The sequence below is a fragment of the Erinaceus europaeus genome, chromosome 11, assembly GCF_950295315.1.
Source record: "Erinaceus europaeus chromosome 11, mEriEur2.1, whole genome shotgun sequence".
NCBI lineage: Eukaryota > Metazoa > Chordata > Mammalia > Eulipotyphla > Erinaceidae > Erinaceus > Erinaceus europaeus.
In genome coordinates, this window is record NC_080172.1 from 5,757,449 (window position 1) to 5,785,121 (window position 27,673).

Sequence of the window (27,673 nt, forward strand, 5' to 3'; positions counted from 1 at the left end):
CCATCTGCAAGGGGAAACCTTCATGAGTGGTGGAGCAGGGCTGCAAATATCTCTCTGTGTATGTCTTTCCTTCTATATCTCCCTTTCACCTCTCAATTTCTCGCTGTCTCTATCTACCCAATAGTAAATAAATAAATAAATAAATAAATAAATAAAAAGATTAAAGATATTTGAAAACAGCAGTCACTGGCTGACGACTTCTTACCTTTGCTGTTTCTACAGGAGACTTTAATCGACAGTTCTTGGGGCAAATGACACAACTGAACCAGCTGCTGGGTGAGGTGAAGGATCTCCTGAGACAGCAGGTAACCGCCGGACGGGACTTGTCATCAGAAAGGCCTCTGGCTTGGCAGAGAAGCTCTCATTAGGAGCTGGCCAAGCTGCAGGCCCGCAGACCTGCTGCCAGGCCTCAGGTGCTGCTCCATGGAGCCCCTACCCGAGGGCTCTGCTAAAAGGGCTCTAGGAATGGAGGAGGGGCTCTCAGTTTCTCTCTGCCCCCCCCCCATCCAATAAAATAGGAAAAATGCCTGCCAGGAGCAGTGGATTCCTAGTGCCGGCACCGAGCCCCAGCAATAACCCTGGAGCCAAAAAGGAAGGAAGAGAGGAAGAAGGGGAGAGAGGGAGAGAGAGAGGGGAAGGGAAGGAGAAAGGGAGGGAAGGAGAGGTGAAGGAAGGAAGAAGGAAAGAAAGAAAGAAAAAAGAGGGAGGAAGGAAGGAAGGAAGAAAGAAGAAGAAGAAGGAAGGGAGGGAGGGATGAAGAGAGAAAGAGAAAAAGGGAGGGAGGGAGGGAGAAAAAGGGAAGGGAAGAAGGAAGGAAGGGAGGAAGGGAGGGAGAAAGGAAAGGAAAAGAGATGTGTGTGATAGTCTCTCCACGTCAAGTGGAGGCTCCAGGGGCTGTTTAGCACTACTTTAATAAGTATATACAGAGGGGGTCAGGGTGGCGCAGCGGGTTAAGCGCAGGTGCCGCAAAGCGCAGGGACCGGCGTAAGGATCCCAGTTCGAACCCCCGGCTCCCCACCTGCAGGGGAGTCGCTTCCCAGGCGGTGAAGCAGGTCTGCAGGTGTCTGTCTTTCTCTCCCCCTCTCTCTCTGTCTTCCCCTCCTCTCTCTGTTTCTCTCTGTCCTATCCAACTACAACAACAACAACAAGGGCAACAAAAATAGGAAAAATAGCCTCCAGGAGCAGTGGATTCTTAGTGCAGGCACCGAGCCCCAGCAATAACCTTGGAAGCAAAATAATAATAATAAGTAATACATACTACACATGGCTTCTTTCAATTCCTGGATTATATATCAGGGCCTTCTTTTCCATCTTTTTTTTATTTCCTCTTTCCTGTTTTTAAAGGTCAAGGAAACATCATTTTTGCGAAACACCATAGCTCAATGTCAGGCTTGTGGTAAGTGATTTTCTAATAACTGGGTGAGCAGACGCAGGCTGGTGAAGGGGTGAGGATGAGGATGTGTTGACTCTGGTTCTGGAGGCTTGGCCCAGTTAGAGGGAAGGAAAGTTCCTTGGGAAGCCAGATTGAATTTTTCACATCAGGTATGTTTTCCTGGTGGTGATTTAGCCCGTGGACTAACACTTTTTTTTTTTTTTTGCTAGGTCCTCTCAGTGTTCAGTCTCCAACCACAAACACACTGGTGCCTCCTGCACCGCCCTCACCCCCAACGCCACCATCGCCCCCGGTGCGTCGGTGTGACTCCAACCCGTGTTTCCGTGGCGTCCGCTGTACTAACACCAGGGACGGGTTTCAGTGTGGATCTTGCCCCGAGGGCTTCACAGGCAACGGAATCACCTGTTCTGACGTTGATGAGGTAGAAGCTGAACCAGAGACCTAAATGTCTTAAATGCCCTGTAGCTCCTGACGACAAAAATCAGGATGATGACTAAGGGGTGGCTTGAGTCATCCTCCAGAGTACTTGCAACTATGTCTTCCTCGTGAGACCAGGAACAGCAGGAGGAAGGAGGCCTGCCCCACTTTGTTGTGGCTGACTTAGTAATCGCTCCTCTTTGTGCCGCCAGCTCCGACTGACCCAGATCGCTACACTGCTGAGTTTGACGTTATACTTTTTTTTTTTTTACACTGATCGTTTCTCTTAGGCTGTCTCTCTTACATCTTTAAGTTCTGTATACCTTTGCCAGTGTAGGAGAGGGAAGCTCTGGATGAAAGCAGTTTCAGAGGATACAACTGATTTCTTCAGGCTTCCTAAAATCAGCAGAGAGGAACCTCAAATCAGCAAGTCTGGTTGTGAAGGCCTCTCATTAGTGAGTAATGAGAGTCCTGAGGAAAGGCAACCCCAAGACAAATACAGAAAACCCAGGCTGTTTGGACACCTGGCAAAGCCAATGGAGAATGAACATTCCTACAGTGTTCATAATAGGTAGCAAAACTGACATCAGAATGTCTTCCCCTTCCTATGTCGAGAGGCATTGTGGGAAGAGAAATGAAAAAGGCAAGGACCATGGAAGGGAAGGCCTGCCTCTCTCTCTCTCTCTCTTCCTCCCTCTGCCCTGCTAGAAGCCCACCTCCAGCATGTGAGAGGACTCAGCTTATTACCTCTCCAGATAGTGTGTAATTAAGATGGCCTCTGGTAATCCCTCAATTGGAGAAACATCTGTACACACTTCAGAGCATAACATCTGGTTTTTATTTGTGAGGTGGAATTTTCCATCTTTTGAAAGGACAGGACCTAGTCATGTTTTTTACATTAGTCTAAGTGGTCAAAAAGAAAAAAAAAATCAGAATCTGTATACTAGACTCCAAGAGTCTTGGAACAGCCATGGACTTGACTGGGCACATGACAGCAGGCCATGAGGAATCACATCTTTCTGAAGAAACAGCTGCCTGTACTGACTTCTTAAGGATTTCTCTTCTTTTCTTGTTCTTCTTTTCCTATTTTGAGTAGTTGGTTCAGTAATACCTTTGGACTTCTTTAACAGCCAGCTGACAAGTGGTCCTAAACTATTGTCCTTTCACAAGAAATTTTCAGATGTCGAGAATATCAGGAAGTCTGCACTGTGAGGTAGACTGGTAAGCATTAAGGACCCTTTGCACTTGACTGGGTCATTATTCTAAGATACAGCAAAGCCCACTAAGAAGCAACTTCACAATGTGGGGGTCAGAGAGCCAGTGGCTAACCACATAATTGGAAACCTCAAACTGATTTCCTTTTATCATTTTGATCACCGGATAATAGGAAACTTAAATGAGAATAATCAAGACTATGCAAATAGAGTAATTGAGGGTTGAAAGTAGTCTCTCCTCTTGACTAACATCTTTGATGTGTTTTTCTCTCCAGTGTAGATACCATCCCTGCTACCCAGGTGTACGCTGCATCAACTTGGCCCCTGGCTTCAGATGCGATGCCTGTCCAGTGGGCTTCACAGGGCCCATGGTGCAGGGTGTTGGGATCAATTTTGCTAAGTCGAATAAGCAGGTGGGTTGAAGTTAAGGTCTTTCTATTAATTTTTTTTTTTAATCTCTCTGGCCGTGAGAGTTCAGCTGGTTTCCATTTCTTCCATACTCATCTGTCTTAGCAAGCTAGAGCCATAGGGAAGGAAGGAGTGCCGCAGGACCCAAGGGGTAGGCCCGAAAGTTTACCAGCTCGTTTCTAAGTACACACCTTCTTACATCCAGGGGGAATTGACGCTGCTCAATTGGGATAATAGCAGATCAGTAGAAAGACAATAGATGGAGGGATTTTGAATATGTGGTATGATTTCAGGCTTCTTTTGTTGCTAGCCATTTGTTGTTAATATTTCGGAGGCTCTTGCCGGGCGGGTTAGCTTCACGGGCGGGTAACAGAGACGCGGAGACAACGGCTGGGCAGGGAAGCTGTATTTCTTTATTCAGGAACAACGATTCATAAACTAAGACAAACTAATCACCAAACAGAACTCTGCCGTCTCTTTGCGGCGGCGCAAGCACTCTCTCTTTTACTGTCGAACTCAGGAACCCTCGAACTCTCTCACTCTAGAACTCTGCAACTCTCTTACTCAGGAACCCTCTAAAACTCTGGCACTCTCCAACTCAGGAACTCAGGAACTCTCGGACTCAGGAACCCTCTCTCCGGGTTCCTTGGGGCGGGGCCAAGCAGGCCCGCGAAATTAACAGGACTGATCCAATTCTCTTGGCGGGGGAGGGCTAGAACAAACCAATGTAACGCATACGACAGCCATTGAACATTTTGTCCTGCAGAATAGCTTGTGAACAGAGAAACAAATGAAAGCTTAGGGGAGGAAGGGGAGTCACTTACATAGAGTCATTGTTGCCAATCAGAAACTGTTCAAGATGAGAGGATTTCCAGAGCAGATAGAATCCTGAGGAAACCCACCCTTCTTCTTATAAAAGCTGTAAATTGTCAGAAAGCACTTGAACACTTTGGGACAGTCTCCGTTGATTTCCAAACGTTCTCCTCTACCCTGGTCGTTATTTAACTGACTGACTGTGAAATCCTTTTGGATGTTTTCAGCCTTTAAAAACGGTGGTTCTATAAATACATTTTACTACCTTGGGGGAATTATTAGCTTTGAAGAAACAAGGGCACAAGTTCATTACTTCCAAGCTGCCTATCAAAAGAATTCTAGAGGGCATCATTTTCAGACTAGAGAAAGGACGCTAGTTAGACACATAGCAATACTGAAAAGACATTAGAGTAATGACCGAACGTTTTCCTTCCTGTCCTCTTAAAAAAAACAAAATCTCCATGACTAAACCGGGAAAACAAAGCAAAATGAAACCAAAGGTGCCTGTGTAAGCTAGTGAGCGTCACCTCCAGTGAATTCCCAGACGTAATAGACTGAACTAAAGTGGAATGGAGCCCACCGCCGCCAATGTTTAATGGCATGCTTTAATGCTTTACCAGCGTGAAAAGAAACCAAAGGAATATGCAGACTGTGGGAACAGAGGGAATGTGAAGCCAGAGCTGTTAGCAGAAGCTGAGACCACAGCAGCTTGTGAGAGCTAAGATCTGGGGTTAGTGCCGAGGAGTTGAAAGTTAATATTTAAGCACTTACACGAGTACTGTAGGTTTGGTTTTTTTTTTTTTTTTTTTTTTTAAACCAGATCACTGCTCAGCTCTGGCTTATGGTGGTGCTGGGGGTTGAACCTGGGACTCAGAGCCTCAGGCATGAAAGTCTTTTGCAGGATCGTTATGCTGTCTCCCCAGCATAGTCTCAGACCTTTAGAGAGACCTAGCATCCTGAATATACCTTAAAAGCCACAAAGAACTGCCCTACCCCAATATGGCGATAAGAAAACTTTACCAAGAATCAGCAGAGAAGCTAAGTGTCATTTTTGAGACATGGTTAACAAAAGTGAGAAAACTTCCTGGGAACTCAAAACTCGAAGCCTGTACCTCACATAGTGGTAAGCACCAAATCTATGTTACTTATGATGCTAAATACAACAGAAATAATTAACTTAAAAAATTGGTCCCGGAACAGTGAATTCCCAGGGCCCTGGCTAATGTCAAAGTTCTATTTCTTTGTGAAGAAACTCCAGAACTTAGCCAGTAAATTCCCAGAGGCAGAAACAGGTCATTAATCATATGCTCACAAGCAAAAATGGCAATATCGATGAGGAAATGTGATAAAATAAGGTCAGAAGGATAAAGTGAAAGAGAGATGCTTTAATTAAAGAATGTGGAAACTGGGCAGAAGACCTCACCAATATGTCCTGGAACCTCACCTCCCCAGAGCCCTGCCCCACTAGGGAAAGATAGAAACAGGTCAGGATGTGGATCCACCTGCTAACACACATGTCCAGCGGAGAAGCAATGACAGAAGCCAGACGTCCCACCTCCTGCTCCCCATAAAGAATTTTGGTCCAGACTCTGAAGGGGAGAAATGATAGGGGGAAGATGAACAGAGGGCTCTGGACTTCAACTCCATCAGGACCCAGAGAGAGAAGAGGGAAACGGGAGGGACATTTGGATGGAGTGATTGGTGCATGTGTGACTTGGAAAGGAAGAGAAGATGGGACCATGGAATAAAATGGGCAGATATAGACAGATATGGACCAAATAGCTGTAGAAACAATAGTTAACCCATTATCTGCAACCGTAAGAAAACTGCTGGAGCTTACACTGGAAGGGATGGGGATACAGAACTCTGGTGGTGGGGATGATGTGGAGTTGTATCCCTGTAATTCTGTAAATCAATATTTAATCACTAATAAAATCTTAAAAAATGAAATAAAAATTGTGGAACAAAGGCATTATAAGAATAGCCAAGTAAAACATTCACTTAAAATACCGTTGGCATTAAAACTCGATAAACATAGGGAAACATAGATTAGATGAAATCATTTCAGAACACAATACATAAGAATAAGGATAATGGAAAGTGTGAGTGAGAGGCTACATGTCCAAAGAAGAGATTACAACAGAGCAGGAAAGGCAGGAGAAATTGTTAGGGGGGAAAGATGGGCTGTTTTTCAAGAGTCGTGGGAAAAGTGTTTAATTGTGGTTCCAAAGAACAAAATAAAGAGTCAGAGGACACTGAGAATTTTCCAGAATTGGGGAAAGGTAGAAATCAACAGACAGAAAGAGAACCTTGAGTCCCAACAAAGATAAAGCAGGTCCTTCCTGATTATAAAGGTGTGGAATAGACCGAGATATCTTTTCTGAATTATAAATACCAGCTAGGCAACTAGCACTTGAAATCAGGTTCAATGTAGACTGGTCCAAATGTAGGAAGATGACTTAAAATGATGCTCTCACTGCTACTTCCCTGCAGTTCTGTATCATTTATATTGTACAAAGAAAGGGAAGCCTGCATTTCTTATTAAACAGCCTCTCTTATCCTTTTCTTCACTAGGTCTGCACTGATATTGATGAGTGTCGAAATGGAGCATGTGTTCTTAATTCTATCTGTATTAACACGTTGGTAAGTACATCTCACAGCTGTTAGCTGAGCGGGTCTGTTATGAAAGCAAGCGTGTTTATAGACCAGAATTCCAAAACACATGTAGAACATATGGATATAATGTATTTGACTGACAGAATGAAGACAAAAGTTTGTGCTGAAAATGTTTAATGTATATCTGACCTTCTTTAAAAATTATTTATTTAAAATATTTATGTATTCCCTTTTGTTGCTTGTTTTATTGTTGTTATTGATGTCATCATTGTTGGATAGGGCAGAGAGAAATGGAGAGAGGAAGGGAAGACAGAGAGGGGGAGAGAAAGACAGACACCTGCAGACCTGCTTCACCGCCTGCGAAGCGACTCCCCTGCAGGTGGGGAACTGGGGGATGGAACTGGGATCCTTACACCGGTCCTTGTGCTTTGCGCCACCTGTGCTTAACCTCTGACATTTTTTTATCCTTTGCCACCAGAGTTATCGCTGGGGCTCGGTGCCCACACTGAGAATCCATGGCACCTAGCAGCCATTTTTCTTTTTTTCTTTCTATTTGATTTTCCCTTGACAGGACACAGAGACATTGAGAGGGAAGGGTAAATAGAAAGGGAGAGAGATAAACACCTGCAGACCTGCTTCACTGCTCCGGAAGCTTCTTCTCTGCAGGTGGGCAGCCAGGGCTCAAACCCAGATCCTGGTGCTTGGTGATATGTGTACTTAACCGGTGTGTCATCGCCCAGCCCCTTCCCTATATTTGATCTTTAATCAGCATGAGTTTAAACTTGGAGGCTCCACTTACATACAGACTTTCTTATCAACAGATCGTGTAAACTCAGGGCATTTTCTGGATGAATTATTTCTCTAAGTACTTTATGGTAGTAAAACAATATAAATGCTTCTACCAAGTATGTGTTCATCAGTTTGGCTATCAGTGAACTTCTGCCGTGAGTAATTTTTTAGAAGATACAGGGTGTACCTGCACATCATCTCCACCACCAAATTTCTGTGCTTTCACCCTCCACATCATCCCCACCACCAAATTTCTGTGCTTTCACCCTCCACATCATCCCCACCACCAAATTTCTGTGCTTTCACCCTCCACATCATCCCCACCACCAAATTTCTGTGCTTTCACCCTCCACATCATCCCCACCACCAAATTTCTGTGCTTTCACCCTCCCAAGCACCACCACCATAGTTCCCACGAAGTTTTAGAGGAGGCACGTTTGCTTCTGTTTTTTGTTTTTACTTTTGTTGGCCTGTACTCTTATCTATAATGCCCCACTCTCTAAGAATGTCCAGGGATTTAGTCAGAACATTTTACCAAGACAAAGCTAATTTACAAAAATCAGTGTGAGAGACAATGGCATCAAGGTCTGAGGTTATCCAGTGAAAAAGAAAAATAGGTTGGAGCTATCTAGCAAGTAAGACTCAAGAGCATCTCAAAAATGAAGGCGTAAACAGGAAAAGGAGAGAAACAGACAAGGAGAGAACGGACCAGACAGAGCAGCCCAACAAGGCTGCTAGAGGACGGACCACTGCCGCAAAGCATCCTTTGGATCTGACAGTGTGGGGAGTGTCAGTGACCAGAACCCCTGAACTATATTTAACGGGCGCTTTCAGGACATGTAAATTTTACCTCTTTATTTATTAGTGGCTAGAGACAGAAAGATGGCAGAGAAAGAAAAGAGATACCCATAGCCCTGCCTTACAACTTGTGAAATTCCCCCTGCAGGTGGGGACCAGGGGCTTGAACCTCCTGGCCCCTATAGATTTTATCTCAATAGTGTGTGTGTGCATGTGCGTGTGTGTGTGTGTGTGTGTGTGTGTGTGTATTTCTTACTCGTGTGTGTGTGCGTATGTGCGTGTGTGTGCGTCTTACTCATGTGTGTGTGCATGTGTGTGTGCATGTGCACGTGTGTGCGCGTGTGTGTTTCTTACTCATGTGTGTGCATGTGTGTGTGCATGTGTTTCTTACTCATGTGTGTGCATGTGTGTGTGCATGTGTGTGTGTGTGTTTCTTACTCATGTGTGTGCATGTGTGTGTGCATGTGCGCGCGTGTGTTTCTTACTCATGTGTGTGCATGTGTGCGTGTGTGTGTGCGCACGTGTGTTTCTTACTCATGTGTGTGCATGTGTGTGTGCATGTGTGCATGTGTGTTTCTTACTCATGTGTGTGTGCATGCGTGTGTGTGCATGTGTGCGTGTGCATGTGTACGTTTGTGTTTCTTACTCATGTGTGTGTGCATGTGTGTGTGCGTGTGTGCACGTGTGTTTCTTACTCGTGTGTGTGTGTGTGTGTGTGTGTGTGCGTGTGTGCGCACGTGTGTTTCTTACTCGTGCCTGACCCTGGAGGCCATTGTAGTAGCACTGGCAGCTCATTGGTGATGTCTCTTCCATAGTCCCCTGACTAGAATTCCCAGTGGGGCTACCGGAATTTCTTTGTGCGACTCTGGAACTATACTTGTGTCATTAAATTATGTTTTCTAACGTCAAGAGGCCAGAAAATAGCTCCCCTGGTAGCATACATCCCCTCTCTAGATTCAAACCCCAGCACCAAACAGGAACACCAAAGCATCAGGAGGGACGCCCTGGCCCTGTGATCTCTCTCCCTCTTCCTCTCCCTCTCCCTTGGTACCTCTCTGAAATTCAAAAGAATGAAAAAGGAAATCCAGGGAACAGTGAAATAATGTCTATATCAGACCCCAGGATTGCAAGGGTGGAAAAAAGCAAAAAAAAAACTAGCATTTTCTTCTCTTTTGCCTCCAGGGTTATCTCTGGGGCTTAGTGCCAGCACTACAAATCCACTGTTCCTGGTGGCCATTTTTTTTCATTGTATTACGTAGGACAGAAAGAAATCGAGAGAGATGGGGAGATAGAGAGGGAGAGAAAGAGAGAGATACCTGCAGACCTGTTTCTCCACTCATAAATCATCCCCCCTGCAGGTGTGTGTGGGGGGGGGGCTGGAACCCGGATCCTTGCACAGGTCCTTGTGCTTAGTACTATGTACACTTAACCAGGTAGGCCACCGCCTGGCCCCCTCTCTAAGTTGATTTTTAATTTTTAATCAAGCCACCTTCCTTTCTTTTCAGGAAACTCTTTCTCACGACATCTGAAGACTTTGTTAGAAATTCTGCCTTTCCTCCTTAGTGGGGACCCTGGGGATCAGCAGTGGTTTTACACTGCCAAGCCTTCTTCTGCCTTTAGTTTCAGTCCTCTAAGTCTGTGGGCTTCCAGTATGGTGGTCTGTCCCCATCAATCGTAGGATCTTAGAAGACAACCCGGCAGCAGACGGCAGGATGGGTGTCCACTGGCCTGAGATCCCTGAGTAGATATACCAGGAAGCACAACCGCAGGGCCTCGGCTCACAGCTTGGCGTCCCTGCCTCAGCATCTGCCTTTTCCTCCTTGCAGGGATCTTACCGCTGTGGGCCTTGTAAACCAGGGTACACGGGTGATCAGACGAGGGGGTGTCAGAGTGAGAAGAGCTGCAGAAGCCCAGAGCTGAACCCTTGCAGCATCAACGCACAGTGCATCGAGGAGAGGAACGGGGAAGTCAACTGTGTGGTGAGTGGTCACTTCATCCGTTGTCCGCGGTCATGGTAAACGCCACCTGACTCCTACTTGCTTTTCAGAGTGAAAGCGTACTTGACGATGAAAACGGTGAAACACACCTACTGTGTTGCGAGTGAGGCAGACTGGGTTTGGAGAGCCCTGTGAAGTCCATCAGAGAGCAGGCATTTCCTCTTGGCTGTGATTGGTACTCCCCTGGGGCAGCTCAGGGGTGGCTGCCTAGCTCCCCTGCGCCATGTGTGGAAGTGAGCATCTGGGAGCTGAAGGGCCCCTCCCTCCCCTTCCGCCTGCTTCCCTGTCCTCTGATCAGCCTGTGACTGTCACTTTAAAGTGCTGCTACCCTTACACATAATGCTCCCCTAACTGTCAAGCCCAAAGGATCTTATTTATTCTATCAGCCTTGTTGGACCATTCCATTTGGCCCATTCTCTCTCCTGCTCTCTTTTTAATTTCATTTATTATTGGATAGAGAAGGAGAAATTGAGAGGGAGAGAGACAGAGAGACACCTGCAGCCCTGCTTCACCACTTGTGAAGCTTTCCCCCTGCAGGTGGGGACCAGGGGATTGAACCCAGGTCCTTGCACATTGTAGTGTGTGAGCTTAACAAAGTCCTCTACTGCCTGACACTCCGTTTGGTCCATTCTCTCCTTTTCATTCCAGTTTCAAAATCTTTCTTCACGCTCGGGGACCTCTGGAGGTGGGTCACGGTGCCGAGCTCTTGCGTTCCCTCAGAGATAGCCGCACTTTCTTCAGGTAGCATGATAAGGCAGAGGGGGCCATTTTGTGTCCAATCCCACCCCGAGTCAACACTAACTCAAGGCATGAAGACTCCCCCTGTGGTTCCCTGCTCTGGGGAGGAGGTGACTGGGAAGGGGACAGTCCTGTCTTTCCTGAATGCATACTTTCTTTTGGTGGGTATGCAGTTTTCCTTATTTAAGAAGGCACAGTTATGCCATCCAGTCCCAAACCCCAGACTCCAAAGGCCTCAGGAGTTCAAGATGCTGAGGAAATCTCTCTCCTCAGCAAGCCAGGCCCTTCAAAGTCAGATTCACAGATTCATAACCACCTCTGTCTGAGTGATAGGATAGATTCTTTTTTTATTTTATTTTTAATTTACAGAATTACATGTTGACAGGGGTTTGAATCCACACCATTCCCACCACCAGAGTTCTGAATCTTTACTCTCCTCACTGCCATCCACCACAGTTCCCTTAAAGTTGTAGACATGGGCCAACTATCTTCTCTACAATTATCTGTCCACATTTATACATAGTTGCCCCTTCTTTTTCTGATTGAATCTCTTCCCCTCCAAGCCACTCATAACATCGTGGCTACCTCCATATGTCCCTCTCCTTTCCCTTCTCTCTCTCTGGGTGCTGATGGAGCTGGAGTGCAGAGTCCTCTTATCTTCATCCTGTCACTTCTCCCCCCGCTGGGAGTCTGGATCAAAGTTGTTTATGGGGAGCAGAAGGTACAAGTTCTGGCTTCTGTAGCTGCTTCTCCGGGCGTTGACAGGTCCATCCACACCCCCAGCCTGTTTCTGTCTTTCCCTAGTGGACCAGAGCACTGGAGATGTGAGGGTCCAGGACATATTGGTGAGCTCATCTGCCCAGAGAAGTTGGAGTGGAGTCATGGTAGCATCTGTAACTTGGTGTCTGGAAGGTGACATGACCTACGTTGAGACAAGATGGTTAATGAACGGGAACCAAGAAGTAGGATCAGAGCAGATAAGATTAGGGATTTTAGGGTAGAAGAAAGAAAGCTAGGAGAACCATTTTAGGCATGTTCCTGGGGACACACAACTAGAGTAGTTTTGATTGAGTTTGGTAACTAGCCTGAGGATGGATGAGAATGTTGTCTGAGAGAATAGTGTCAGAGTGGAGAAAAGGGCTATAAAGTTGGATTAGGGCAGGGAGTAGCTCCCATTCTTATATATAAAAAAATTCTGTGGCTGAAATTAGCTATTTCCCTCCATCCATCTGTTCCAGGGCCCACATGTAAATGCATATTTATATTTAGCACCAGAGCCTGTGTGACCTCCGGGCCCCTACTGGTCTGAGCTTGTAGCTCATGGTCACATCTGAGGAACATTGCAGGCTGCACTCATTTCAGGACCAGTCTTTTCCGAGTAGCAGGGCAGGAAACCCCCAGCCTCCCTTTGGAGACCGGGGCTATTCCTACTGTCATTGCTTTCTGGTAGAGCCAGGGTCCTGGGAGGGCCCACAAGATGCTGTTCCTTGTGGAAGTGACCAGGGGTAGTGGGAAGAGGGACCCTTTAGAGGTCAAAGCCCATCATATGGGTATGGGAATCCAAGGATTCCCTAACTAGGACCCCAGATGATCAGGTGGTGTGATGCTGACTAAACAGGCCATTATTGAGTGGGCCCATCTCTTACCCTTAGCAGGATAGATTCTGAGAGTCTCTCTCTCTCTCTCTCTCTCTCTCTCTCTCTCTCTATCATTCTCTCTCCCCCAGGGTTATTGCTGGGGCTCGGTGCTCCTGGAGGCCATTTTTTCCCATTGTGTTGCCCTTGTTGTTACTGTTGCTATTGATGTTGTTGGATAGGACAGAGATAAGTCAAGAGAGCAGGGGAAGACAGAGATGGGGAGAGAGACAGACACCAGAAGACCTGCTTCATCGCTTGTGAAGCGACTCCCGCCCCCTGCAGGTGGGGAGCCTGGGACTTGAACCGGGATCCTTGTGCCGGTTCTTGCACTTCACGCCATGTGCACTTAACTTGCTGCGCTGCTGCCTGGCCTGAGACTCTCTTTTTTTAAACTTCACACTTAGACTTTTTTTTTTGTTGAGACACAGTAGAGGAGAGAAAGAGAGAGAGAGAGAGAGAGAGAGAGAGGTGCTATTTCACCAGCTTTCATATTTAGACATCTTTGTCTTCAGGCTCACAAAATTGTCTACAGCCAGAAAACCCCTTTTCAAATGGGAAAATGAGAAGAATAAAAAATAAATTTATTTTTTAAAAAAATTTATGTAGCCAAATAAATGAATTGCTTATTTCTGAAAATAATAATAATAAAATTAAGGGTTGGGCAGTGGCACACCTAGTTAAGTGCACATAGTACAAAGTGCAAGGACCCAAGCAAGGATCTGGGTTCAAGCCCCAGGCTCCCTACCTGCAGGAGGGTGTTGCTTCACAAGTAGTGAAGCAGTTCTGCAGGTCTCTCTCTTTCTCTCTCTCTCTCTCTCTCTCCCTCTCTTTCCCCCTTACCTCCTCTCTCTCTATCTCCTCCTCTTTCAATTTCTCTCTGTCCTATCCAATAACCTGGCCTCCAGGAGGGGTAAGTTCATCTAGTGCTAGCACTGAGCCCCAGTGAGAACCCTGGAGGCAAAATGATACTGACAGTGATGGTATGACCACATGGCCTCTCTCCAGCACCCCAGGCACCCTGTAATGGGGTCATGATGGGATGATAGGGCGGGCCAGAAGACAGCCAATTTCCCCAGCTCCTGTTAGCTAGGCATGTTTACTGCCAGTGAGAATCAAGCAGATAATCCTATTTAAATCCTCATTTTCCTCAAATGAATTGAGACTTCCCTAGGCTACTGTGGGTGATTGGGCTCTTAATATGTTTTTGAATTTGTGGAACGGCACAATGACAGATGGCAGAGGATTAATACATTTGGTGTGACTTCTAAAATAATTTAATCTGCCAGAGGAGAAATGGCTCATTAAAAATGTATGTGTTCCTAGAGAAATTTTTTTGTTCTTCTTCTTCATTAAAATGAATCAGGCAAGAACTGCACTCTATGCCTGAACATCCCAGGCCTTCTGAAGGCCTGGCTGAAGCAACAGGGTGAGTTGTGGCAGGGGGTATCTTTGGAATCTCGCCTTCTGACTCTGACTTGCAGAAGGAGAATCAGATGCTGGAGAGTAAGCAGCCTGCAAAGTCACGTGTCTGAAATCACCTCATTTGGATGAGTGAGGCTGGGTCATTTTGCATTTCCTCATCAAGCATTTCTTTTCCTTGACTCTTGTTCTGTTCCAAAGACTCTTTTCTTTTCTTTCTTTCTTTCTTTCTTTCTTTCTTTCTTTCTTTCTTTCTTTCTTTCTTTCTTTTTCCTGCCTCTGGTCTTTCTCCCTGCCTTTCTGGCTCCTCGTCATTTTCCAGGTCCCCTCCTCCAACCCCTCTGTTCCCTTGGCTGTTCTACCTGTTCCACTCAGGAGCCCCCCTCCAGCTCTGGGGCTAAGCCCTAAGGCCCCAGCTCACACCTGAAAAACAACTGATAAGATTTCCTTTCTCTTGGGTTAATTAGTCAGCTGTTAGGTCAAGTAGGACATGGACAGTTGTGGGAAGACTTCAGAAGTGCATGTTAACCCAAATATAACAGAAGACAAGCTTGCATCCTAATGGTTACACAAAAGACTTTCAGGCCTGAGGTCCCAGGTTCAGTCCCCAGCACAACAAGCCAGAGCTGAGCAATGTTCTGGTTTCTCTCTCTGTATGTCTCTCATTAAAATAAAATATTAAAAAAGAAAAGAAAAAGACAAGATTGAATTCCAGTCTCAGCTCTGAGATCTTCAGTAAAAGATATACTCACACTGAAACTTGTTGACACTTCTGTAAAACGGGATGAGGATACTTGTGTGATATAGCATTGTAAAGTTTGGAGAAAATGGTTGCCAAGAGTTTTATGTAGGCCCAGGGAGATACACAGTGGTTGTGCAACAGACTTTCATGCCTGAGGCACTGAGGTCCCAGTTCAATTCCTGGTACCGCCATGAGCCAGAGTTGAGCAGTAAGCTGGTCAGAAAAAAAAAAAAAAAGTCTGGTGTAGAGGTGATTGGGGAGGTGGCACAGTGGATAAAGCATCAGACTCTCAAGCATGAGGTCCTGAGTTCAGTCCCCAGTGCACATGTACCAGAGTGATGTCTGGTTCTTTCTCTCTCTCCTCTTATCTTTCTCATTAATAAATAAATAAAGTCTTAAAGTCTGCTATAGAGTAACTGTTATTTCGGTACAGATTCTGCTGACAGTGAAGGCCTGGCAGGATACTGGGGTGAAACGGTGGGAGTTGGGCGGTAGCGCAGCGGGTTAAGTGCACGTGGTGCAAAGTGCTTGGGCCTGCATAAGGATCCCAGTTCGAGCCCCCGGCTCCCCACCTGCTGGGGGGTCGCTTCACAGATGGTGAAGCAGGTCTGCAGGTGTCTGTCTTTCTCTCCCCCTCTCTATCTTCCTCTCCTCTCTCCATTTCTCTCTGTCCTATCCAACAACGATGACATCAATAGCAACAACAATAATAACTATAACAATAAAACAAGGTCAGCAAAAGGGAATGAATAAATATTTTTTAAAAAGTTAAAAAAAAACAAATGGCTTAGACTACATGGACTAATATGGAAAGAACTTTAAGACAGTGGCTTTTAAGTCAAAGTACAGAGAAGTGTATACATAGCAACAACATAGAGTCTGTACATAGAAACTGCACATATGTACTTAAACAGAATATATTTTTAATTTTTATTAGCGATTTAATAATGTTTAAAAAGATTACAATCAAACTGCCAATGTCCAGTGGAGAAGCAATTACAGAAGCCAGACCTTCCACCTTCTACACCCCATAAAGAATTTTGGCCCAATTTTGGGAGCATAGGGATGAAGAATAGGAAAGCTTCCAATGGGAAGGGATGGGACATGGAACTCTGGTGATGGGAGCTGTGTGGAATTGTACCCCTGGTATCCTCCAATCTTGTCGACCATTATTAAATCAGAATATATACTTAAACCTCATCTGCTAGTAGTTGTGTTGAAGGGCGGAGAAGGAAAAGGTTGTTTCTGCTTGTGTGTGTATAAAATCTCTCTGAAACTGTGAGAGCGAAATGCCTTGATTGAGGACTGGGCAGGAATGTTCATGGAATCTGACCTTTTGAATAGAATAGAACAATTGAGAAAGCAATTTTATCATTTTTGAAATTGATTTTAAAAATTCATTTCTTTACTTATTCTATAGAGACGGTGAGACTTGGAGAGGGGAAGGGGATAAAGAGGGAGAGAGACAGACACTCGTGAAGTTCCTCCCTGCAGGTGGGGACTGGGGGCTTGAACCTGGGTCCTTGCACACTAGTTACGTGTACACTCAACCCGGTGTACCACTGTCTGACTCCCAGTCGAATCATTTTAATAGCCTACCTAACAAGCTTGCAGGAACCTCTGTCACCTACCACCCTCCTGCCAGGCTCAGCTTCCCAGACCTCTTGTGGGTTTTCCCTTCACAGTGTGGAGTAGGCTGGGCTGGTGACGGCTATGTCTGTGGGAAGGACGTGGATATTGACAGCTACCCCGATGAAGAACTGCCGTGCTCTTCCACAAACTGCAAGAAGGTGAGGACACACGGGAAACACACACACACAAAAAAAAACAAACAAACCACGAAACACACAGGAAACACACACACACAGGAAACATATAAACACACACACACACAGGAAACACACACACACACACACACTAAACACACACACGAAACACAGACACACACTAAACACACACAGGAAACACATACACAGGAAACACACATAAACACACACACACAGGAAACACAGACACACAGGAAACACACACACATGAAACACACACACACGAAACACACACACACTAAACACACACACAGGAAACACACACACAGGAATCACACACACACACACTAAACACACACACACAAGAAACACACACAGGAAACACAAACACACACAAAAACACACACTAAATACACACACACACGAAACACACACACACAGGAAACACACACACAGGAAACACACACACACACTTGCTTCTTACATGGGAACAATGTTCTGCCTGTTTGAATTCAATCCGATTTTAAAGTGGTGGCATCTCAAATATAGCAACACCACAGTCAACGAATCTAGGCAGTGCCTGTCATTCTCGAGTTCATTGTCTTTTTTCACTCTCTGAGTAGAGGAAAGGGGGAAAGCGAGACATAGGGAGAGGTTGATAAAAGGCTACATGCTCCCAGAGAGCACCTAAGGTCTAAGTGTCTACAGCATGGTCGCTCTCGGTGGTCACACCGCATGCATACGTCAAGTTGCTAAGAGAATAGCAATTACACCATCTCACAGGTGGCCGGGAAATAGGGGTCAGGGAGCTGGCTTATCTGGAATAGTGCAGGATGAGCATGTGCAAAGCACTGGGTTCAACCCTCTGCTCAAAAATAAAGTCTTTAAGAGGACCCATGTTAATATGTGGGGTGATCGGTGAGCAGCCTGATAGAGGAACGTCTCCCACGCCATTTACACTTTAAATATCTTACAGTTTAATTGTCAATGATGTCTCTATAAATTTGGAAAGGAAATAAAGGACAGATAGGGATATTTCTGTGAGCTGTGTTTTTCCCCCTTAGGACAACTGCAAGTATGTCCCCAATTCTGGCCAAGAGGACGCTGATAGAGACGGCATTGGAGACGCTTGCGACGATGACGCGGATGGAGACGGGATCCTGAACGAGCAGGTACCTGCCGTGAAGGGAGGATGCAGAACTGCCCCAGGCCAGGGAGGACCTGTGAGATCAGCTCTCTAGAGTCAGACCTGGGGTCCCTCCCATGCCTGAGCTCCCATCTGCAGCTTTTTATTCTAAGATTCTTGGATGTGGGCCAGTAAAATAGCTCACTTGAATGGCATTCTGCTTTAATTTTTTTTTAATTTTTATTTATGAAAAGGAAACACTGACAGAACCATAGGATAAGAGGGGTACAATTCCACACAGTTCCCACCACCAGAACTCTGTATCCCATCCCTTCCATTGGAAGCTTTCCTATTCTTTATCCCTCTGGGAGTATGGAACCAGGGGCATTGTGGGATGCAGAAGGTGGAAGGTCTGGCTTCTGTAATTGCTTCCCTGCTGAACATGGGCGTTGACAGGTGGATCCATACTTCCTGTCTGTCTCTCTCTTTCCCTAGTGGGGCAGGGCTCTGGGGAGGTGGGGCTCCAGGACCCATTGGTGAGGTCGTCTGCCCAGGGAAGTTGGTTTGGCATCATGGTAGCATCTGGAACCTGGTGGCCTCTCCTGAGAATCCAGGTTGAAAGCAGGTTTCTTGCAGAGCTCACACCAGGTGTTGTCTCTAAGCCACCATCTTGGCTCTGTCTAATTTTTTTTTATTTTTATTATATTTATCTTTTAGATAAAGACCATCAGAAGTTGAGAAGGAATGGGGAGATAGCCGAAAGGAGAGCTAGAGAGACACCCGCAACACTACTTCACCACTCATAAAGCTCTCCCCCTGCAGGTGGGGGCCAGGGGCTCAAACCCAGGTCCTTGTGCATTGTAATATGTGTGCTTAACCAGGTGTGCCACTAGCCAGGCCAATCGTGTGCTTCTTTGCTGTGTGCATGACCCGGACTCTAGCCTGGCCCCCACCACATGGAGGGAAACATCAGTGCTTTGATATTTCTTTCTCTCTACCACTGCCTCCCTCCCTCTATTAAAAAAAAAAAAAGCAGCAGGGGTTATGTGGTGGCATACCCAATTAAGTGCATATAGTGCAAAGTGCAAGGATGTGGATTCAAGCCATCAGCTCCCCACCTGCAGAGGGGACGCTTCATAAGCGGTGAAGCAGGTCCGCAGGTGACTATCTTTCTTTCTCCCTCTCTATCTCCCCTTCCTCTCTCCATTTCTCTCTGTCCTGTCCAATAAGTTGGAAAAAAATGGCTGCAGGACCAGTGGATTTGCAATGCACCAAGCCCCAGTGGTAACCCTGAAGGCAAAAAATAAAAAAGGTTACTCAAATGTTTCAAATATAAACTTGACAAACTTGGGCCTCCTCAGTTCGTAATAGGAGGGGGAGGTTGACTGATAGCCAACACAGCGACTCAGTACAAGCCTCAGTCAATGTTAGTTCTTCTGGTCTTTTAGGACAACTGTGTCCTGACTCACAACGTGGACCAAAGGAATAGTGACAAAGACATCTTCGGGGATGCCTGTGACAACTGTCGGGCCGTCCTAAACAATGACCAGCGGGACACAGATGGGGATGGCAAAGGAGATGCCTGTGATGATGACATGGATGGAGATGGTGACCTTGGCTTTTACTTGGGGTGCACTTGTCCTTTTGTCTTTCTGCTCTCTGAAGAGTAGGACTAGCATGTCGGACTCAGTAGGGCTTTCCCAACCAGGTGGTTCCACGTGGCCTGTGTCTGAGGGCCCAGCGTCACTTTGTTTCTGTGGACAGTGACTCCACAACCCACTGCTTGGTGTTTCATGACCTTGGATATTGCTGGGACTCTGTCATTGCCAGAAAGTTTGTGGGAATCCTTTGAGGGAGTGTGTGTTACAGCCATGTCTTTGTGTGGTATCCGTCTTCCAGATGAGAACTTTCCCCTCATACTTTTCACATGTGAGAGACGTAGAAGCAGAGACTTGAATGAGAGAGCTGTGAGCAGGGCTATAGACCACAGAGCTTAGACCAGGTTCACCTGCAGAGAATGAAACATTTCCCAGAAAGCAGGGTCAACCCAGGCAGGGTGGTGGCACTGCCTGGCTTCAGGAGCTGGTGAAGGGAATTCATATTGGCAGAGCAGGGCTCAGGTGGTGGCTCACCTGGTTGAGTGCACAGGTTACAACCCACAAGGACCCAGATTCAAGACCCCAGTCCCCACTTGCAGGGGCAAAGCTTTGCAAGTGGTGAAACAGAGTTGCAGGTGTCTCTCTCTTTCTGTCTCCCTCTATATCTCCCCCTTCCCTCTTGATATCTGGCTGTATCTGTCCAATAAATAAAGATCACAAAAATTTTAAAAAGTATTTAAAAAATGCATACTGAAAAAAATTGAGAGAGAGAGAGAGAATGGCAGAACATGAGGAAGGATAGCTGTTCCTGTCTGGCTTAGAGTATAAAAGCACTGGACTGGGTGTGAGAGATTCTCAGACACATACCACCTGGCCTCAAAGGAGTCCTCTCCTCCAAACACCACCATGCCTGTGCACACACCCACCACTTTAGAGCTACCGGTAGGACAGAACTGAAGATAAAATTGGGAAGTGAGGTAGTTACCTGAGTCTACAGTCTTAACATTCCGAATGATAGAACCTAGATCTCAGGAGGGAGGCAGGAGCAGGCCTGGTGGATACCGGGATGGGCAAGAGGGACTCGATAGCCTGGGTCCAAGACATTGCTGCCCAAGCCCTCCACCATGCAGCTCACACCAACAAGAGCCTCGCTCTCCAAGACCAGTCCGCCTATCCCTCTGGATCTCACCTTGCTCTGAACATTGCCATTTTGAATGCATGCCACAGACCACTGTTCATTCATTCACTCATTCTTCTCCTTCTCCTCTCTTCTTCTTTTGGCTCCAGGATTATCTCTGGGGCTTGGTGCTACAAATCCACTACTCCTGGTGGCCATTTTTTCCCTTCATTTTACTAGATAGGATAGGGAGAAGTTAAGAGGGGAGGGGAAGGGAGAAAGGGAGAGAGAAAGACATCTGCTGACCTGTTTCACCACTCATGAAATAGACCCCCTGAAGGTGGGGAGCCAAGGGCTCAAACCCAGAGCCTTGAGCAAGTCCTTGCACTTCGTACTATGTGCACTTAACCAAGTGTGCCACCAACTGGTACCTCCCCATTGTTTTTTGGTTTTTTTTTTTTTTTTTGGTGTATCAGAAACATCCATTTCTTTATTAATCTATCAGATAGCAGAGAGCCTATTTAATATTTAATACACACACACACACACACATTTGAGCAATAATAGCACATTTCATGTCAGCCTTTAGTACATGATAATGTGGCAGCATGGAGGTGCTTCAGTGGCCTTTAGCTTTCTTTTTTTTTTAATTTTCATTTATAAAATAGAAATATTGACAAGACCATAGGATAAGAGGGGTACAACTCCACACAGTTCCCACCACCAGAACTCTGTATCCCATCCCCTCTCCTGATAGCTTTCCTATTCTTTATCCCTCTGGGAGTATGGACCCAAGGTCATTGTGGGATGCAGAAGGTGGAAGGTCTGGCTTCTGTCATTGCTTCCCCGCTGAACATGGGTGGATCCATACTCCCAGCCTGCCTCTCTCTTTCCCCGGTGGGGCAGGGCTATGGGGAGGTGAGGCTCCAGGACACATAGTAGAGTTATCTGCCCAGGGAAGTCAGGTTGGCATCATGGTATCATATGGAACCTGGTGGCTGAAAAAGAGTTAAAATATAAAGCAGAACAAATTGTTGACTAATCATGAACCTAAAGGCAAAAATATTGCAAATGAAGATTTGGGGTCTCTGTTTTGGAAAAAGCTAGTAGGTCTATTTTAGGTATATTCCAAGGGGCCTATGGCTACTAGTTTTACCTGAGCCTGACAGCTAATATGTAGGTGGACCCAGGTTTATTGTCTGGGGAGATGGTCTCACAGTTGGAAAAAGAACTAAAAAGCTCTATCAGGGAAGAGAGTAACTCCCAAATATGTACATTCTTCAGTCTCCCAGTATCCATCCTTCCAAACCACCTCAGGGTAACGACTGAGAAAGACAGTAGTCTTGTGGGGCTGCACCAGGCAGAAGTCACTCACCTCATGTCTGTCGATCTGAGCTCTCTCCTGCAACTAGACATAGATGTTCCAGCCATGGCCTTGATGTGTGCCTGGCTCAGGGAAGCATTCTTTTTTCCACAGGGATTAAAAACATTCTGGACAACTGCCAGAAAGTTGCCAATCGTGACCAGAGAGACCAGGATGGCGACGGCGTGGGGGATGCCTGCGATAGCTGTCCTGATGTCAGCAATCCTAACCAGGTTGGTAGGAGGCAGGGGGATCTCAGACTCTGGACATCACCGTGCCAAGGCTCATCTCAAACCTTCTCTAGAGAAACACAGCAGAGCCCGTAGACCCAGCTGATTGTTTCTGCCTCCTGCCTGACGGTGCCCACGTGGGGGAAGCTTTATAAGTGGTGGGGAAGTGCCACTGATGTTTCCCCTTCTCTCTCTTTTTTTTATTATTTATTTGTTTATTCCCTTTTGTTGCCCTTGGTTTATTGCTGTAGTTATTATTGTTATCATTGTTGTTGTATAGGCCAGAGAGAAATGGAGAGAGGAGGGGAAGACAGAGAGGGGGAGAGAAAGACAGACACCTGCAGACCTGCTTCACTGTTTGTGAAGTGACTCCCCTGCAGATAGGGAGCCAGGGGCTCGAACCGGGATCCTTACTCCAGCGGTCCTTGTGTTTTGCGCCACCTGCGCTTAACCCGCTGTGCTACCTCCTGACTCCGTTTCCCTTTCTCTTAATCTCTATAAATAATGGCTTCCGGGTAGAGTGGAGTCATGCAGACCCCAAAGCCCAACTGAAACACTGGTGACAAAAAAAAGAAATAATAAAGTGGGATCTACAAGGAATAAAAACATTACAGAGGTTCCCTGGACTCGTCTCACACTTGTTAATAGTTTAATGATGCTCCAAACAAGATTTTTGTTGTTGTTGTTGTTGTTGTTATGCTGAATGGAAACTGTCACATGGGAATTTACCACAGAGAACTGACTGTCTTTGATCCCCCAAGGCCCGACACACCCTGTGTATGGCCACTTCAGATGAGGTCAGTTACCAACACATTAAATCTCCCTCCTCACATCCGCTTCCGGTCTGGATAACTGGGTGTGATGCGTCATGTGTTTTAGAGCCCTAGGAAGAGAGGGGAGTCATTGTTATTCTCTGTGACTCACTCGCATTCGGGCTCAGTTCCAACTCGTGGAAGCAGAACACCACCAGCTTGCCTTGCCGCCGTGCCCCTGGCAGCTGGCTCTCTTCCGGCCCGTGCCAGAGCCCCGCGTCTCCACCTGCCGCCCCGCAGCCCTGCAGCCTCTTCAATCAGCTCATCTGGTGTGTGGGCAGCCCATCACCAAGCCTGGTATTTTGGAAAGGCTTTTTTTTTTTTTTTTTTTTTTTTTTTTTAAAGCTGAGCATGGTGCCTACACCAATATGGAGTTGTCCTTTTGCAGATTTTGTACCCCTGCCTCTCCCCCCGCCCCGCCAGTTACAAATCAATGTTTCCTGAGAGCCAACAGTAACAGGTCCCAGTTCCCTTCTCTGGAACAGTCTCAACATGTAGGCCCGCCGACTCGTGACCACACTTGCTGTTCTCTTTGCAGTCCGATGTGGATAATGATCTGGTTGGGGACTCCTGTGACACCAATCAAGACAGGTATGTACGGCATGTGCCCTGGCCGCAGAGAGGCAAGTGGCAAGATAGGGAGGGAGTGTGAGCTTTCTCTGGCCACCAACCGCACACACGCACGTGAGGGTTGTCCTGAATGGAGCTGCTGCTGGCTCAGAGGCACTTCTGCAGGCTGGAGTCACCACATATTCCTGGGTATGGGGTGACGGTATCCGGTGGGGCTAGTAGGTCCTTTGCAAGTGAGTGTCTGTCACGGGAGAGCTTGTGCGGAGCACCATGGTTGAGAGGTGCGCTCCGGATTTCCATGTTTCCCAGCTCCTCTGCTTGCAAGTTGGCTCACCTTGGGCAAGGTGCCTGATCTCTCTGTGCCTCGGTTTTCTGGCCTGTAAAATGGGGGTGGCAGTAACCTTAGAACTCATGGGACTGTTGGGAAGTTGGAAGTCCGTCAAGAGGACATAGCTTCTGTGACGCAGGTAGCTCTTTCATTGTTAGGCTCCTTCAGCTCAGTGAGACTTCACCATCACCCCCACAATAACAGAAAGCTGTGGGTTTGTTTGCACTGTTGTTCCACTGCCCTGGAATCTCCCCATGCAATCTCCCTGACTTGGGTGGAATTATTCTTTGCAAATGAATTTTGTCAACCCTCCTAGCCCCCTGCACAGATGGAGTTCTACATTTAAGGCAGGGGACTAGATCAGATACTGTAAGGATAGCATCACAGAGTTATGCTGGGGGGGGGGGGGGGTGCTGGTGCTGGTGCGCCTGCTTGAACACACATGTTACAATGCATGGGACCCAGGTTTGAGCTCCCAGTCCCCACCTGCAAAGGGAAAGCCTTGCCAGTGGTGAAGTAATGTTTAAGGGAAAAGGGGGAAGACGTTTGCTCCCCCAGTGTTAAAAAGGTCCATCACGCGTTTTCTCAACAAAGAATTGAGGAGAGGGCATAAATATTCAGGTATCTTAAAGTTTTGAGAGAGAAGAAGAAGAAGATGAAGGAAGAGGAAGAGGAAGAGAAGGAGGGAGGAGAAGGGGAAGGGGAAGGAGGAGGCAAACACTTCCACGGTGCTGGTGGTCTGGGCAAAGGGCCAGAAAGCTCAGAGGTCTAGCTTTTTAAAACCCAAGTCCCACCTCCAACTTTCTAAGCTGTAACCACTCCTATTTCTAGGTGGTACTTTATCCCTCAACAGTAGGACTACAGGTCTCTCTCTCTCTCCCTCTCTCTTTTTCTCTCTCTCTCTCTCTCTCTCTCTCTCTCTCTCTCTGTGTGTCACTCCCTTCCCTCTTGATTTCTGACTGTCTCTATCTGATAAATAAATATAAAAAAAATAAATACATTTTTTAAAAGAGGCTGGTGCAGGTCTTCCCAGGGACGTGGCCCCCAGGGCTCTACAGGATTTTGTCTCTCTCCTTGGGGAGAATTCTTACAGAGGTAGCAGATCTGGGAGGAGGGCCCTTGGGTAGCCTGAAGAAGGTGGTGGCCGAGTTATCCTTGCTGCCATAGCGGAAGAGGAGGTACAGTCAGTGGCACAGTCTGAGACCGGATGTGTCTACTTCTGAGTGGAACTTGGGGCTGGCACACATTGGCGGTGCCTCCCACTGTAGGTCACCCTGAACTCTGAGTACTAGCAGCAGTCATTTCTAAAAGGCCCCATCCCACCAGCCTCTATATTTTTACCTAAAATAAATGACTCATTCTGCTCCACTGCAATTCCCACAGGTCTGAACCTCAGGGAGGAGGACAGGAACTGCTTGTTTTTGCAGAAAGAAAATGTTCAGGGCTGGAAAGAATGGCTGCTGATGGAAATGACTCTCGGTCTCCTGGCTAGCAAAGCAGCCCTGCTGTGTGCGCAGGAGTTTCATCTTGAGCTAGGCGTCTTTGGCTTGTTCAGGGTGGCCTTGTGCCTCTCGGACCCAGAGCACCGCCCCCCCCCCCATGCCCTCAGGGAACTGTGACAGGAAGGGCATGAACTCTGGCCTCGGAGCTCTCTCCCTATCCCAGGACAGGCCCTGGTGGAGCAACCTCTGGGAAGTGTCTGTCAGCTCAAAGAATGTACTCACTCAGAGACTCAGAGAGGCTTAGGCCTGGGATGAAAAACCAAGTGGAGAGAGAATGAGTTTTTTTTTTTTTTTTTTTAAGATTTATTTAATGGGAGAGAAAAAGAACTCACTGGCACACCACTCAGGCATATGCAGTGCCAGGAATCGAAACTGGGCTCCCATGTATGTGAGTCTTCAGATTCTACCACTGAGCTGACTCCACAGCCACAGAATCTGGGGTCTGATAAGTGCTTTAGAAGATACCTAAGGCAGGAGTCGGGCGGTGGCGCAGCGGGTTAAGCGCACGTGGTACAAATCACAAGGACCGGCGGCGTAAGGATCCCGGTTCGAGCCCCCGGCTCCCCACCTGCAGGGGAGTCGCTTCACAGGCGGTGAAGCAGGTCTGCAGGTGTCTGTCTTTCTCTCCCCCTCTCTGTCTTCCCCTCCTCTCTCCATTTCTCTCTGTCCTATCCAACAACGACGACATCAACAACAATAAAACAAGGACAACAAAAAGGGAATAAGTAAATAAAAAAGAAAAAAAAAGAAGAGGAGACCTAAGCCAGGGCCCTGGAGGTGGTGCAGTGGATAAATCACTGGACTCTCATGCATGAGGTCCTGAGTTCAATCCCTTGGCAGCACACAGACCAGAGTGATATCTGGTTCTCTCTCTTGCTGCCTATCTTCTTCATGAATAAGTACATTTAAAAAAAAAAAAAAAAAGAACAGACCTAAGCCCAGTCTGCACAGTCACTGCTGAGGAAGGGCATACACACTCTGTCGTGTGCCCAGTGGCATTCACATCTGTCCCCTCCTCGAATGACCGGCCAGGTGTTCTGAAAAGTCACCAAATACAGCTCAGCTCACTTGGACAGTGTGTCGCTTTGCCATGCGCACGACTCAGGTTTGAATCCTGGCCACACAGCAATGAAGGGGAGCTGTGGTGCTGTGCTCTTACTCCGTACCTGTCTCTATCTGAAAAACGAAGGAAGGAGGGAGGGAAGGAGGGAGGGAGGGAGGGAGGGAGGGGGACTGCAGGACTTTCTGCTAGTCATGCACTTAGGAGTTGTTTTTGCATATCTTCAAATTCAATACACAAAAAATTCTAAATCACCTGATCTCTAGAAGAAACCTGTGAGACCTTCTACTTTGTACACCCTACAAAATGGTCCTTACTCCCAGAGAGGGATAAAGAATAGGGAAGCTTTCAAGGAGGGGATGGGAGACGGAACTCTGGTGGTGGGAATTGTACCACTGTTACCTTACAATCTTGTTATCATTATTAAATCACTAGTTTAAAACAAACAAACAAACAAACAGGGGGCCGGGAGGTAGCGCAGTGGGTTAAGAGCACATGGTGCAAAGCACAAGGACCGGCATAAGGATCCGGGTTTGAGCCCCCAGCTTCCCACCTGCAGAGGAGTCACTTCACAAGCGGTGAAACAGGTCTGCAGGTGTCTGTCTTTCTCTCCCCATCTCTGTCTTCCCCTCCTGTCTCCATTTCTCTCTGTCCTATCCAACAACAATGGTTATAACAACAATAATAATAACAACAACAACAAGGGCAACAAAATGGGAAAAATGGTCTCCAGGAGCAGTGGATTCGTAGTGCAGGCACCAAGCCCCAGCAATAACTCTGGAGGCAAAAAACCCCTGTGAGGTAGACTGTTAAATCTCCATTTTGCAGGCAGGCAACTCAACCATCAAGGCATCCAGTGCTGTTGCTGGGCCAGGTGTGTGCTGAGCAGGGAGACTCCCCAGCCCCTTCCCGCAGTCTTGCCATGAGTCACCTCTCAGCCACCAGAGACTGAAGGGTCTGTGCACAAAACCACAGAAATCAGGGGCCAGGTGGTGGCGCACCTGGTTGAACACAAGTTACAATGAGCAAGGACCTGGGTTCAAGCCCCTGTTCCCCACCTGCAGGGGGAAAGCTTTGTGAGTGGTGAAGCAGGGCTGCACATGTCTCTCTGTCTCTCCTTCTCTATCTCCCTCTACTCTCAATTTTTGGCTGTCTCTATCCAATAAGTTAAAAAAAAATTAAAGTTCATCCTGAGGAGGAGATGACTGTCGGCTCAGGAA

General features: G+C 46.9%; 1 protein-coding gene across 1 annotated transcript in view; it reads left to right on the forward strand.

Annotated features, from left to right (window-relative positions):
• The window catches only part of THBS4 (thrombospondin 4), a 62,529-nt gene that overhangs the window by 26,226 nt on the left and 8,630 nt on the right, over positions 1-27,673 (forward strand). Inside the window, exons 5-15 of the mRNA XM_007518680.3 lie at positions 223-305; positions 1,345-1,396; positions 1,603-1,814; positions 3,300-3,437; positions 6,820-6,888; positions 10,275-10,427; positions 16,667-16,771; positions 17,812-17,919; positions 19,322-19,481; positions 22,066-22,184; positions 23,532-23,584. Coding sequence (XP_007518742.2) covers positions 223-305; positions 1,345-1,396; positions 1,603-1,814; positions 3,300-3,437; positions 6,820-6,888; positions 10,275-10,427; positions 16,667-16,771; positions 17,812-17,919; positions 19,322-19,481; positions 22,066-22,184; positions 23,532-23,584 — 1,252 coding nt within the window. The remainder of the gene's footprint in view (positions 1-222; positions 306-1,344; positions 1,397-1,602; positions 1,815-3,299; positions 3,438-6,819; positions 6,889-10,274; positions 10,428-16,666; positions 16,772-17,811; positions 17,920-19,321; positions 19,482-22,065; positions 22,185-23,531; positions 23,585-27,673) is intronic.